The sequence below is a fragment of the Gouania willdenowi genome, chromosome 10, assembly GCF_900634775.1.
Source record: "Gouania willdenowi chromosome 10, fGouWil2.1, whole genome shotgun sequence".
In the NCBI taxonomy this organism is placed as follows: domain Eukaryota; kingdom Metazoa; phylum Chordata; class Actinopteri; order Blenniiformes; family Gobiesocidae; genus Gouania; species Gouania willdenowi.
In genome coordinates, this window is record NC_041053.1 from 39,071,490 (window position 1) to 39,086,065 (window position 14,576).

At 38.7% G+C, this 14,576-nt stretch overlaps 1 protein-coding gene across 1 annotated transcript in view; it reads right to left on the reverse strand.

The window, feature by feature from the left end:
- ankrd50 (ankyrin repeat domain 50) overlaps positions 1 to 6,112 on the reverse strand; it is a 51,669-nt gene extending 45,557 nt beyond the window's left edge. Inside the window, exons 1-2 of the mRNA XM_028459427.1 lie at positions 5,887 to 6,112; positions 1,930 to 3,040 (exon numbers count right to left, since the gene is read on the reverse strand). Of these exons, the coding sequence (XP_028315228.1) occupies positions 1,930 to 2,435 (506 nt within the window). The 5' untranslated portion in view covers positions 2,436 to 3,040; positions 5,887 to 6,112. The remainder of the gene's footprint in view (positions 1 to 1,929; positions 3,041 to 5,886) is intronic.
- Positions 6,113 to 14,576: the final 8,464 nt, after the last annotated feature.

Here is a 14,576-nt window from a genome sequence, read left to right on the forward strand (position 1 = left end):
TGGGACAGCTCTAGCCACTTGTAAAACGTGTGAATCATAAGCCCCGCCCCCCTGCATGCCACACCAGGAGGGAAAACCAACACAAGCTTGACATCAAGCAGTAAGTGTTGAGGCTGAAGAAGGCGGGGCCAATGGGCCATGTGATGATGAGGGTGAGTGGGGGGGGTACAGCAGGTCAGGAGGTGGAGAGGTTTAGCTGGTGGGGGGGGAAGGGGGAGGGGCTGTCTTTTCTTTTTACATTTTCAGCCAAATCTGACTTCTGGACGTCCACCATGAAGCAATAATAAAACATCTGTTTATCCACAGAGATGAAAGAGATAATCTCAAACACGGAAAGGATGACGGCGACAGGGATTAGAGGGATTGGATGGATGAATGTTTAGGATCAATAAAGGATTAAAAAAGACAAAAGAAATCTAATTAATTCATTACATTACTTAATAATCTATTTTATACTACATTTTATTCGACCTGCTGCAGCTAAGGACCCAAAGCCAGTTAAACTAAAACTAATTAATACACTTAATAAGCATTAAATTCTCAAATTGAATCAAACGTCAGCAGCAAAAACCATATGAAGTCCTCATAGATCAATAAATCAAATCATTTGCTCAAAAAAAGAAGAGATAAAATGTTTAAATTAAACACAACGTTAAAAAAAAAAGTTTTTTGCATTGCATTGTGGGATGGACTGATGCAGAGAAGTGTTTTATGGATTTATTGATCCATGAGGTAGGGCTGGGAGATTATGGACCGAAACTCATATCAACAACTTTTCTCAAAATACTGATACGATATAAATCCCAACATTTTTAACTCAATAAAATTCTAACCAGAAACACAACTCAGGCATAATGTGCCCATTTCGGCTTTTTTTTCCAAATAAGACAGGGTTTCTCAGACACTTGGAAGGGTCACCACTCGCCAGATGCCTTCAAGAAACTTCGATTTTCTGAACAATTTGAGCCAATTTTTGCTTATTTTTACCTTTTTTCTGCAACGACATCAAACTTGTCATATTTTAACTTATTTTCATCACTTTTTCTTGCTGTATTTTTGCTCCTTTTAATACATTTTTGTGACATTACTCCCATTTCTGCCACTTCTACATCACATTTCAATGCATTTTTTCAACTTTCAAGACATTTTCAGCTCTTATCAACCCTTTCCACCACTTGTCAGATATGTTGAACCATTATTGTCACTTTTAACCTCTTTCCACCATTCATGATTTGTCATGCCCATTAAACTGATTGTTCCTACTTTTTAAATTACATTACCCCCCATTTATGCCACTTTTAAGCCAATATTGACACATCAGTTTTCGGCCACTCCAATTTTTATTTCTAACCAATTTCTATGGTTTTTAAAATCCCATTTCACCACCTTTTCCACCATTTTTGGTCACTTTTAAAACAATTTATTTCTGATTAAAACAAGGATTTACATCTTTAACATGACTGTATACTATCGAGCAATTAAACTTTCAGAATAACAGTGGGGAGGAGTCCCTGGTCTCTGACAACTTTATTTTGGTTGTCGCGAGTAAAAAGGTTGAGAACCACTGCATTGAGGGACAGCATGTGTGAGTGAGTTCTGTAGTGTGGCTGGGTTAAGATGCACTAGGTAATCCATCTAACAGTGGTTTTCATTCTGTTCTGAGAAGTAGCGAAAACAGCAACTCCTAAAGCAAGTATTTTGATACAAAATAAGCTACAATACAAAAGATATCAATACAGGCAATATTGTAATTTTATATATCGCCAAAATAGAAATTTTGATATATCTCTTGTCTTTGAATAACAGAATAACAGATAATGAACTATTCCTATTAAAGTTGTGTGAATGAGACATAGAGTATGATAGTTCATGACCCAGCTCATAGTAGGACAGTTATCTGTGCACGTGTGAGTGAGTTTAGCTTCTTACCTTTTAAAGGCTTCTGTCGGGTTCCTCTCACACTCTCCAGGCTGTAAAAAGCTCTGCACATCTGGATCCTTCACCCTCTCCTCGTATCCAGGCACGAGCCCGCTGTGGCATATCTGAGCCACCAGACCACGGATGAACCCCCCCACACACAGCGTGTCCGAGTCGTCCGCCCGGCAGAAGTGGAATGCTAGGCTTTGCTGGTGCAGGGCGCGGTGGGCCCCCTGACCCGTCGTGGGCCACAGCAGCTCTGTGCACAGCGCCGTTTTCCCACTGCCTGGTCCTCCAACCAGCAACACGCCCCAAGAACTGCCCGATTTAGCAGGTCCGACAGAGACACTGCTGGGATTGGAGGGTCCGCCAGCGGGACAGAGCGGGGGCTGCTTACTGGGAGTGCTGGTCACACCGCTCAGGTTGTTGGTTTTCTCCTGAAGGCAATGCTGGACCTTATGGAACACCCACTCCCGGCAGTAAAAGCGCTTCCCCTGCAGCAAACTGGTTTGGGCCATTTTGGATCTGACGCTGCTGTTCTACCTATTCCTCCTCTTCACTCTGCCCCTCATTTTGACGACCACCAACATTCCTTTTTGTCAGCCACAGTTGAACATCTCCAAAATGTCGAGTGTAATTCCTTGTTTTTGGTGCTGATTTTAAGCCATGGTGAACAGGAGAGTGAGGGTGGGGGGTGGGGAGGAGGAGGAGAGCCAGAGCTGCAGCAGATGACAGGAAAAGCAGCTGAGCTTTAAGTGCCAAGCAGAAAAATCTAGGTCAAAAAAAAAGGGGAAAAAAAAAAAAAAAAAATAGGAAATCAAAATCGAGCCTTTAGACCCAAAGATTTTCCACCAACTTTTTCCACCGTTTTCCCACTGGTTGGACTGAGTGCTCCTTGTTATGACGGGCGTGTTGCTTTAGCATGGCGCTGGGGAGGAGGGCACCCACTGGCAAACTCCAGCCAGCACCACTTGATCCAATTAGCCATGGGAGCCACTGATACATCTGCACTGATGCATTTCAGATGCGACTCCATCCAGTGTGCGTTTCCATTCCATGAACAACACGGAAACCAGGGTCGCCAACGCATTCGATTTCTCCGACAACAGTCAGTAGACCCAACCTGGAGAACACAGAGGAAACCAAACCTGATTATGTAAACAAAAGATGAACTCTTTCAACCTCAATAATGGGTGCTGATGCACAACTGAGTGAAAACAACAAAGGGTCATTTCAGGACATCCCACGCACAACAGACTCAAAAAATTCTGAATTTTTTACCAATTGTTCCTCAATAACTAAATTAACACACTGTAACTTTTTTGTACTTTTTGAGATATGGTCAATTTAGTGAGGTGTGTATGTGTCGATTTTAGCTTGCCCTTATTTTTCTTCCATTTTCAGCTTCCAATATCTCAAGAACTCCATCACATAAGAAAATTAAATTTGGTAAAGGTACACAGATCCACCTACCCTCTCAGAATATACAAAAATATCTGCTATACATCATATCTGGTAGACATGCCAGCTCCTTAAAATTGGAAAAAAAAAGTTAGTGTGGGTTTGAGTCTGGAGCATATGCCTCAGCTCCCTGTAATTTGATCATTTTAGAGCTATGAACATAGACTGTTCACATCACTAATGATTAGTCACATACTGTATATGCATTGGTTCTGGACCCAGACTTTGGGTTATTTCACCACTCACGGATATTGAAAATCCTTTACATGAGGTCATTGTAGCTTGCCCCTGTGTCTTATAACCAGTTATTGTTTATTAGTATTCGTATTTCCAGAGCATGTCACGCAAGAACCAATGCATATATGTGACTAATCATTAGTGATGTGAACAGTCTGTGTTCATAGCTCTAAGCTGATCAAATAACAGGGAGCTGAGGCATATGCTAAGTAGTTTAATGAAGGCCCAAACATGCTAAAACCCCAACAAACTTTTTTTTCCAATTATGAGGAGCTGACATATCCACCAGATAGGATGTATAGCAGATATTTTTGTATATTCTGAGAGAGTACCGTAGGTGGATCTGTATTACTATATCACATTTCAGTTTCCTGTGTGGTGTAGTTGCTGAGCTATTGGAAGCTGAAAATGGAAAAAAAAAATAAGGACGAGGGAAAATCGACACATACCCCCCACCCCTGGCTAAATTGGCCATATCTAAAAAAAAGTGTAAATACGATGAAACAAAAAATATACAGTGTGTCTATTGAATAATCGTAGAACAATTGGTGAAAAATTCAGAATGTTTTGAGACCGAAGTGGTGGGATGTCCGTAAAATGTGTTGAAATGACCCTTTAGCTGCTAAATATTTAATAATTTTTTAAAGTGTTTTCATCAACAACAAAGCACATTTAGACTCCTTTGAAAGAGTCCGTCCATTTCCTCTGGTCTGTTTTATCCCAGTGATTCCCCCTCTTCCTTCCCATGTGGCTCTAAATCCCAAAACAGTTCCACATCCGCCCTGTAGCAGTGGAGACGACCCATGTTCTCTGCATTGACCAGGGTGAATGTGAAGAACAGGGTTGCAACACGGTGGAAAATTATCTTCAGGAAATAGAAACTTTTCATGGGAAATTCTTATTGACATTAACTGGAAATTGGGAGTCATTTTAAACAACTACAACATATCCAAACACATTTAAAAAATAATACGATTAAAAAATACAACATTTCAACTGAGGCTTAAAAAAATCCAGGAATTCTCAAAGTTGGAAAATTTCCAAAATAAAAGGTTGGTCTTTATTAATGGGGATAAAACTGGGGAAAGCATCATCTGAAATATCACCAACAGTTAGATAAAAGTGACTCAAATTCTGGTAAATTCCAACAAATAATTCCCATGAAAAGTTTATCAATGAATATTTCCAGTATTCCCATTTTTTTTGAATTCCCATTGCAAAACTCAGGATGAAAAAGATGAGTTTTTAAAGAAAAAAGGTAAAAACCAAAAATCGACAGTTCCATGCAAAGCAGAGGTTTCCAAAAAAAAAGAAAAAAAGGAATTTGTGTTCATTTCCACTGTATTGTGTGTTTAAAGAAGCAATGGGAGTTTAATTTGGGAATATAAACAACTGCTACTAAAAAACCATGGTAAACAAGTAATCCCTTGTTAAAATGTAGTAGTAGTAGTTGATGATTTTATTATCTGTAATTGGTTTCTACACACCTTAGGTAAGGCAGGGTCATGCTATGCATCTGTCTGCGCCATTAAATAGTATTTTTGTTAAAAAAATTAAAATAAAAAAAAACGGGATATATCGCCGAAACGATTTTTCCTTCCTACACCCTTAATGGATACCCAGCTCTGTTAGACATAATTGTTTAGGATTAGGGAGGAAATGGAGATAGGCGGGTGGGATATAAATTTTGATTATTTATTTTTTTTTTACACCTATAATGACATGTAAACAGGTTTCCATTCCATTTTTTTCTTAAAGAAAAAGGGCTTATGAAAATGTCAATAGAATCCTGGCAAACACACACACACACACACTAACTCACTAAGACTCTCCTTGTCTGCTGCACAAAGCTCCAAAAACACACCATTAAACACAAACTACAACGACACAAATGTAGTAAAAAAGGACAATGCAAATGTTTCGCACGCACGCGCACACACACACAGGAGCTTTAAAAGGACACACCAGGACCAGAGCTACACACAACTGTCTGTTTTAAAGCACAAAAAGGAAAGAATAAAGGCGAACTGTTGCTAAAACAAACCATTAACTTCATTTCCCCCCCCCCCCGACACACACACGCACGCGCGCGCACACACACACACACACACACACACACACACACACACACACACACACACACACACACACACACACACACACACACACACACACACACACACACACACACACACACACACACACAGTGAAGCCTTTCAACAGTTTTTTTAAACCGTGTACAGCAGCAGCTCCACACGGGCTTCCTCTCACCTCTTCCCCGGCTCCTGTTACAGATTTCTGGACACGGAGGCGACAGCCTCCCGGTGCTCGGTAAAAAACATCCGCGGAAACGTTAATGTCCTCGGCTGTAGTCGGTGTTGAGTCAGTCAGAGGAGAACATTAGAGCGTTTCTTCTTGTCTGTTCTTTGAATCGTTAGTTGCTGTGGCTGTGGGCTCCTCCTCACAGCACAGCACAGCAGAATGACTCTCCGCCTACAAACACTCTGCATTTCTCCACCACTGCATGCAGAGCACACGCCAAGCAGCGCCGCACAGCCTCATGGGAAATGGAGTGCATTAGCATTAAATCAGGGACACCTCAACTTTTAGCCCAACGGTGCTCACAAAAATGTGTTTTTATCACATATCAACATTTATGTCAGTTTACAATTACACATGTTTAATTACATTTCAATAATAATAACAGTTACCAGTATTTTTTCCAATTACAAATAAATTATAATTATTTCTTTATCCTCAGAAAGTGAATTACAATTACGTTCTGAATTACCAAAGTTAAATTACAATTACGTTCTCAATTACTAAAGTTCACTTACTAATAATCACAAATACTGACACTGAAAAAAAATAACCTAATAAAAGTCAACCTACCTCTTGTGTTAGCTTTCTGTTAGCATCTCTTATGATAGCAGGTCCTAAATCAGCTGTAAAATACACTAAATACAAATATATAGCATCTAATTTATTTCCTATCGATTGATTACCTTGTTATACTTCCTAATCAATGAAAACATAGGTTTTAATTTACTTTAATTTTGAAAAATTAAGTCAAAATCCAAATTGTGATAAAAGTCGAAGGTTTGCCAATGAAGTAAAATGTACAGATGCTGACGAGGGCCAATTATCCTTTGTTGTAATTGATCACGATATCAGTCATAATTTTTGGTGTTATTCAGCATCAGTAACTGAAAAAAATAAATAAGTATAAGATGTATACGCTATATTTCCAGAAGGTTCTACTCTCAACATAATAATGTTCACAACTTTGAAGATTGAAGCTTGAATATCAACATTACCATCAAATGATTCGAGGACACGTTTTTTTAATGTGTAATTTCTCATTAAATCTTGCGTGTTAGAAATTCCCAGGTTTCTTTGCAGCCCTGATTCTCAACATGTGGGTTGTGGTTTCAGGGTCCCTGTGTTTGTAGGGAGCAGCTCCATTTGGATGCACACAGGAGATAAGCAGATCCATATATTGAAGTGGCCTGCAGAGCTCTCACAAACACTTACCGGCCATTTACATGATAGTGCATCTGTCAGCGTGTGCCCTTCAGTAAATAAAGCAGTTATACATTATTTATACAGTCCTTGACATTTGGTTCGTAACCGCAGGCGTTATTTTTCTGACCTTTGGTTGATAAACAAATTTGGAATTTTGATTTGTGGTATGTTTTTTGAAAAAATTAAAAATAAAAATTACTAATATTCATTGATACATTAAAAAAAAAAAAAAGGAAAATGTTTAATTTCTGCATATTTAACATTTTTGCTTTAGGTTATATTAGTTAAACAAATCAAAGCTTCTTATGTAAAACAAAAAAATCCATTATTTTTGTTTAGTTTGTAAGTTAGTTTTAGATTTTACAAGTACTAGATGCTAAATTTAAAAAAAAGGACCTGAAATGAAGAATCTGGAGTAGCTCTTCTTCTTCTACTTATATTTTGTCTTGATCTTTATTCAATTGACACTATTTTTTATTTGTTTTGAAACTTTTTTATTCATTCGCTACAAGCTGGTATGTAATAATTGAAATGTTATTACTTTAATCTCATAAAATTATGTTTTTCATTCAAAAAAGACTTTATTCTCATAAAAATTCCAACTTTTTTCTCAAAATATGACAACTTTATTCTCGTAGTGCCCTAGTTTTTAATTCTTTTTTTTAATTTGACCCTAATACGCCGTTGTATTTTTAGGTTCCAAAATCCTAACTTTTTAGTAATACAATAAATTGTTCACTTTGAAGCAAATAGTCCAGCAATAAATTATTTTTAAATATGTCCTAAATTACCTTTGCCAAAAAAGCAAAAACATACTGATAAAAAGAAAACTGATATAAATAGAAGGTCATTTATCTGTTATTCAGTCATTATTATTTCGGTTCCCACTCTGGTATACACAGAGGTGAAAGTAACAGATTACACGTACTCAATGAATTGCTTTTATGGGTACTTGTACTTCTTTGAGTACATTTCTAAATCAGTAATTATATTTGTACTTAAGTACATTTTAAATGAAGTCATTTGTTACATTTCTACACCCAACTGTTACTAAATAAATGATATATTTTTGTTTTAAAATAATCAACAGACATTGTAAAAATACAAAAATTTAAATGACCAGACAACAATCAAATGCATCACATCATAGCCGAACAATCAGATTAAACGTGTTAAAGGTCCAGTATTATGCAATTTTTCACCCATCTTCATTTGTTCTAAGAATCCGAACAACATAGGTTTATTTTCCCAAACACGCCTGTTTTCCAGAGTTTTAGCCTCTGAAAAGTCACTGTAATGACGCTTCTAAAAACAGGCTGTTTTGGGGCCTTCATGCATATGCATGAGTGGGCGTGTCTGTAGTAGAGGGGGCGATCACTATAATGATTTTATTTTGCTATCCACACCCTCTTGTTATTGTTTTCAGCCACAAAACTGCACATTACAGTAAAACACATGGCTATTTAGGAGGCTATTGTGATTGTGAGTCAGACAAAAATGCTGCTACACGTTGTGCGTTTATCACAGCAGCAGCAGCGGAGTCAGTCAGCTGTTTTGTTGCTTTCTTGTCATCCTCAACTATTCTGACCACAAAACTAGTCCATTTAAGACGATAGTCCACTGTTTTGTCCAACCGCTGCGTCGCATTGGGTTACAAACACGTCAGATTATCTCAAAGGTGAAACGAAGCAATATAACCGCTGCTAAAAATGGAACTGATTGTAACTGCTACACCGTGGCTGCCCACTGCTCCTTCGGGAGGGGTTAAATACAGAGAACACATTTTGTGTAGTTTTACATATATGACAGTAAAGTACAATATACATTCTATATCAAACCTTAGTGTTTGTTTTACCTGTGAGGTAGTTTGAGAGGGAGGAGCTCACATTCGTACGTAGGATAGGAGGAGCCAGGATTGTCAGGAGGAGGAGTTTCCGCGATGTGATGTCACAATGAGAGAAAAATCCAATTTGCCCTTTTGAAGCTGATTTATTAGAAAATGTGGAATAACAAGGGAGGAGGAAACAGAACTTTTTCAACTTTGACCCTCTGAATGAGGCTAAAAGAATGTATATTACTGTTGCAAAACCCCTTTAAGAGTGAATACATTTATATTATTATTTTACTTATACTTAGAGCCTGATAATTTTTATTTTTTTTTATTTTGAAATTGAATTCATTGGTTATATTTTATTTAAAAAACAATTTTATTTTATACAGATGCCTTTGTGCAAAAAAGAAGAAGTTCCAATTGTACAAGATTTGGTCTCTTCCTTTTTTTTTGTTTCACTTTGTTTGCACATGCTGAGGAAGGAAGTGACTGCAGCTTGTGCAGTCGCTTCCTTTTTAAGTTTCTACATGAGATGTTTACTGTATGCAAGATTTATTACCAAAAATAAACGTGTGGGGTGAAAGTAACTAGTATCTTTTACTTTGAGTACTATTTAATTGAGCTACTTTTTACTTGTACTTGAGTATTTTATGTATGACTTACTTGTTCTTGTACTTGAGTGCAATTTCAAACAAGTAACAGTGATACTTCTACTAGGACAGTGTTTCCCAGACTCTTTTCACAGTCTCGTACCCCTTCAGACATGTAACCTGAGGTCATGTACCCCACCGCTGCACGCTTAAAAAACACAATCATTTAATGCAGTCTTTTTCAACCTTCGGGGTCGTGACCCCGTGTTGAGTCGCCTGGAATTCAAATGGGGTCCTGAAATGTCTAATAATAATAATAATAATAATAATAATAATAATAATAATAATAATAATGTACAGAGGCACTAGACTATATCAGTACGTTTTACACCTCTGGGTAAACAGATGTTTTGATCCGGACAAGTATTCAGCTACTGAAATATGAGCTTGTCTTTAAATGAATAATTATGATTAAACACACTGGAAAGACCTTTATTAGATATTAAATTATATTAAAAAAAAAGTGAGTAGCGTATAAAATATGAGGAAACTACGTTTTAGTGTCAGGAAATTTATTAGTAATCTGCTCCTCCCTTGAATGTTGGTGATGTGATGGTTGGGGGAGGGGCGTGTAGCCCCCACCACTCAAAATGTCCAGACACGTCCCTGCAGGACAAACGTTTGCTAATATTCATGAAAATGATTTCCACACAATGAGAAGCTAAAATCAATACGTACCATCCAGAATGCTAATGCTGTAATTATGAAGAAGGAGACGACCCAAAGAGCAGCAGCACTTCTCTCTCTCTGTGAATAGACGCTGACTAACACGTAATTGGCAATCAGCTGCAGGCCTGGAAGCGCTTATTTACAATCACAGAATCGGTTCTCCGCTGGCATTTTAAGAGTATTCTGTGTGTGTCTCCAAGTGTGAAAATAATCAAAATGCCTGATCGGCTTGTTGTAGGCAGTGCAGAAACAGATTAAACGTGGCGTGTTCTACGGCGGCGTTCAAGGCCCATTAGTGTGTCCATTTCCAGGTACAGTACAGCAATCCTTCACTGGAATGAAACGTGAAGGTTCAGGAATAAGTTTAATTCTGAACTGAGATGGAAAGCTCACACATCACCTGGGGAAACCAAGCTCAGGGATTTTTCCAGATTCAACCATAGTCGGGCTCAGTTAAGCCAGGATTTAATGTACACCAACAGCTGCACCGCTTCTCACCAGTCAGTCAAGCTCCAGAAGACTTGACCATCATCGGATGGAGACGAGTCCGCTTACAGGTGGAGACAGACTGGCTGGTGTCCTGGTGCAGCCAGAACAACCTGGAGCTCAAAGACAGTGGAGATGATAGCAGACTTCAGGAAGCAGGAAGGACAGAGCCCCCCTCACCCTATGAGACTCTGTAGTGAGCTCCGTGGAGTACTTCTGCTTCCTGGGGACCTTCATCACCCAGGACCTCAAGTGGGAGCTGAACATCAGCTCCATCATCAAAAAAGCTCAACAGAGGATGTACTTCCTGCAGTAGCTGAAGAAGTTCAGTCTGCCAACAAACTTCTACAGCTCCATCATCCAGTCCATCCTCTGCTCCTCCATCACCATCTGGTACACTGCAGCTACGGCCAAGGAGAAGACCAGACTGCAGCGTATCATCCACTGAGCAGAGAATGTCATCGGCTGCAATCTGCCCTCCCTCCAGGACCTGTACGCCTCCAGGATTCTGAGGAGTGCAGGAAAGATTGTGGCCGACCCCTCCCACCCCAGTCACAAACTGTTCCAATCTCTCCCCTCGAGAAGGAGGTTTCGGTCCATCAAGACCAGAACCTCTAGACACAAAAACAGTTTCTTTCCCTCTGCCACGAGCCTGAGCCCTGTCAAAATTTTAGAAATATTGCTTTCGCTTTGCGGAAAACAGTAATGGAAACACAGTTAGAGAGAACAACTTCCCTGCTCAGCGTTCTGAGACAGGACAACGACAGACAGGCATGATCCAGATGGGAAATCTCTCCGAAAATGAGGGAGTTTTAAGGTATTTGAGCAACGCGGAATCTAAAGTCACGGCAACCTGGAAGGTTATCCATGTATCTGAAATAGGGCTGTGAGGATACACTCAACCAACGATTAGAATCCTTTCAATTTGAATACACAGATCATATTTTGGAGAAAAAAAAAACAGATTAGTCAAAATATAGATCCTTATTCTTTTAGTTAAATTGTCAAGAATTTTTTCAACTTATAACCTCTATAACTTCTGCTTAAAACCTTCTTTAAAACAGTCTGAACTCATAAACCAAAATAAACTGCACATTCATTACCATGCAAAGTTGAACAAAAATATGTACATTTTTTCAAAACATAAAATTTTTCGGTGGGTGTGTGTCGCGTGTCACTCTGTGCCAACAGTTCGGGCTTAATCTCGATCATTATACCACGAGTTTGGGCCATGTTCGGACATTGCGCAGTAAATCAGGTGATGTGTTTCTATCGGCTCGAGAATAACACACAAATGAATGTTTCCTCATCTCTGCACGCGTGCAAATCTTCTCCCGCCGCTGTTCTTGGTTCAGCCCAGAGCGTACGGCTGAATCAAAGACCGTAAGGTCTAAACAAGCGCCACTAAAACACACTCATCACCCCCTATTGTTTAAGCATAGTATGGAAGCACATACTGTGCTGTATCCATTTTAATCCCCTTTATTTGCATCGCTTTTTAGCAGATTTCAGTCCTTACATCTCTAATCCAAAATCCAACAAGATTCCATTTCACGTTGATTGTCCATCAATCTCCCTTTGTTTGAAATGTTTGTGACAGACAATTTGTTCCACTTCACTTCGCACATGTGCTTCATCAGTGAAATATTAGGAGGAAAATGCTCCACTGAGAAATGTTTCCTCCCACTGACAGAGCTCCACGGGATGTTCTCCTCACAAACAGAGAAGCATCACGTTAGCCTCACATGGAAAGAAACCTTTCAAACTAAAAAAAAAAACAGTAACTGAATGTTGCAATATTAGGCTAAAATGTTCACTTAATAGCCCTGGACTGGTTCCCTGTCCAGGGTGTACCCCCGCCCAGTGCCCAATGACAGCCGGAGATTGGCACCGGCAGACCCCCGGGACCCTGACAAACAGGAAAAAGTGGGTCTGAAAATGGATGGATGGATGGATGGATGGATGATGGATGGATGGATGGATGTTCACCGAATAAATCATGAAAATGTGAGTATGCTGAATCCATTAATGGGATCCACACTGGCAAACCAATTGTGCACTAAAAAATCCAAGATGGCCGCCAATTTGGATATTTTGTAATAACTTTGGTTCTATTTGACATAGAAGCATGATCTCAGTGGCAAATTACAGATTTTCAGAGTCAAGGAATTCAATAATTTATCTTAAAATACCAAGATGGCCACCATCCGTATTGCCAATTTCAATCGTGTCATAATTTGGGTTCCGTTAGACATAGAAACATGATCTTTGTGGCAACATGTAGGTTTTTGGGGACAAGGATTGTCATTAAATAGCTTAAAATACTGTAAATTACATCCAGAGCAGGATATAAGACGGCCACCACAACGCTTTACACATGGAAATGGTGAAATTTTGCAGCCACAACTGTGGATTGCATCTAAATCCCCATCAAAAACATTCATTAATATATCTATTTTCACTTATTTCTCAGGAAGATTATATCCATGGTGATCCTGGTGTATGCATAAGCATTAATCTGATGTGTTTATTTTGCAGCACTTGCCAAACTTTTACAGTGGAGATCTAATTGATACTTAAATGAACGTAACACATGTAATATTAGACCTAATGGCTTTCATTGGCTTTATTTACTGCTCCAGTCGCTCTGCTGTTTGGATTCAGCAGACTGAACTTAACAACAACCTGCTGAAATATGTATGTCTCCCGTGTGTGTGTGTGTGTGTGTGTGTGTGTGTGGGTGTGTGTGTGTGTGTGTGTGTGTGTGTGTGTGTGTGTGTGTGTGTGTGTGTGTGTGTGTGTGTGTGTGTGTGTGTGTGTGTGTGTGTGTGTGTGTGACACATGTCATGGGCACTATAATCTATTTGACTCGCCCTCCTCATGCGCTACAGAGAACCTAAATTATTCAATCCTAAAGCAAAAAAACATGTCTTCATGCTGCAGGTTTCATGGGGAAACTAAAATTTGAGTCCAATTTCCAGGAAAAAGGATGTAAGTGTGTGTAATACTCCCCAAAGCTGTGTGTGCACAGTGCACACGAAGCATTTTGTGCGTATACGATGGATTAAAGCGTGTTTTCCTCGGGGCTGTTTTGCTCTTTTTTTTTTTTTTATCACCCCTCGCCTGCCTTTGATTGCCTTAAGCAAATGTTACAAAAGGTTAATTTCATTTTAAAAAGTCCAAATTATTATTATTATTTCTGGACCCCATAGACATTTTCAACTTTTAAAATTACTATTCTGAGTTTTATTGGCCTTTCTGCTCTTCAAAATAATGTGTTTTGTCTGCAAGTAAGATGACTTCACTTTTGAGAAAATCTTACCTATATGTTAGTTTAATATTAACATACAGATTTAATGTTAAATTTTGGTAATATAGTCAGAGCTTTTAGTACACTAACATGTGTAACCGATAAGTTTAAAGATGCAGGAGTAACTTGATTTATTGTTATTGTTTCACGCATTGCATTGTGGGATGTAGAGTCCCCATAAACCGATGTATAAAGGCGTTCATTTATTGATTTCTTGTGTTTGCACTAAAAACTGCAGCTAAATACTTCAAAAACTGTAGGTATGCTTTTTAGTAAAACCAATAGAGCTTCATCTAATCCTGACATACTAGTTGCTGGAGAAAAATTACAAATTGTAAATCAATACAAATACCTTGGGTTAGTAATAGATTCTCACCTCTCCTTTAAAGCCCATATTGACAAATTATGTAAAAATATCAAGTTTAATCTAGCAAATTTCCGCTCAATCCGAAATGAAATGTCAACTGAAGCTGCAATAATTTTTCTACAT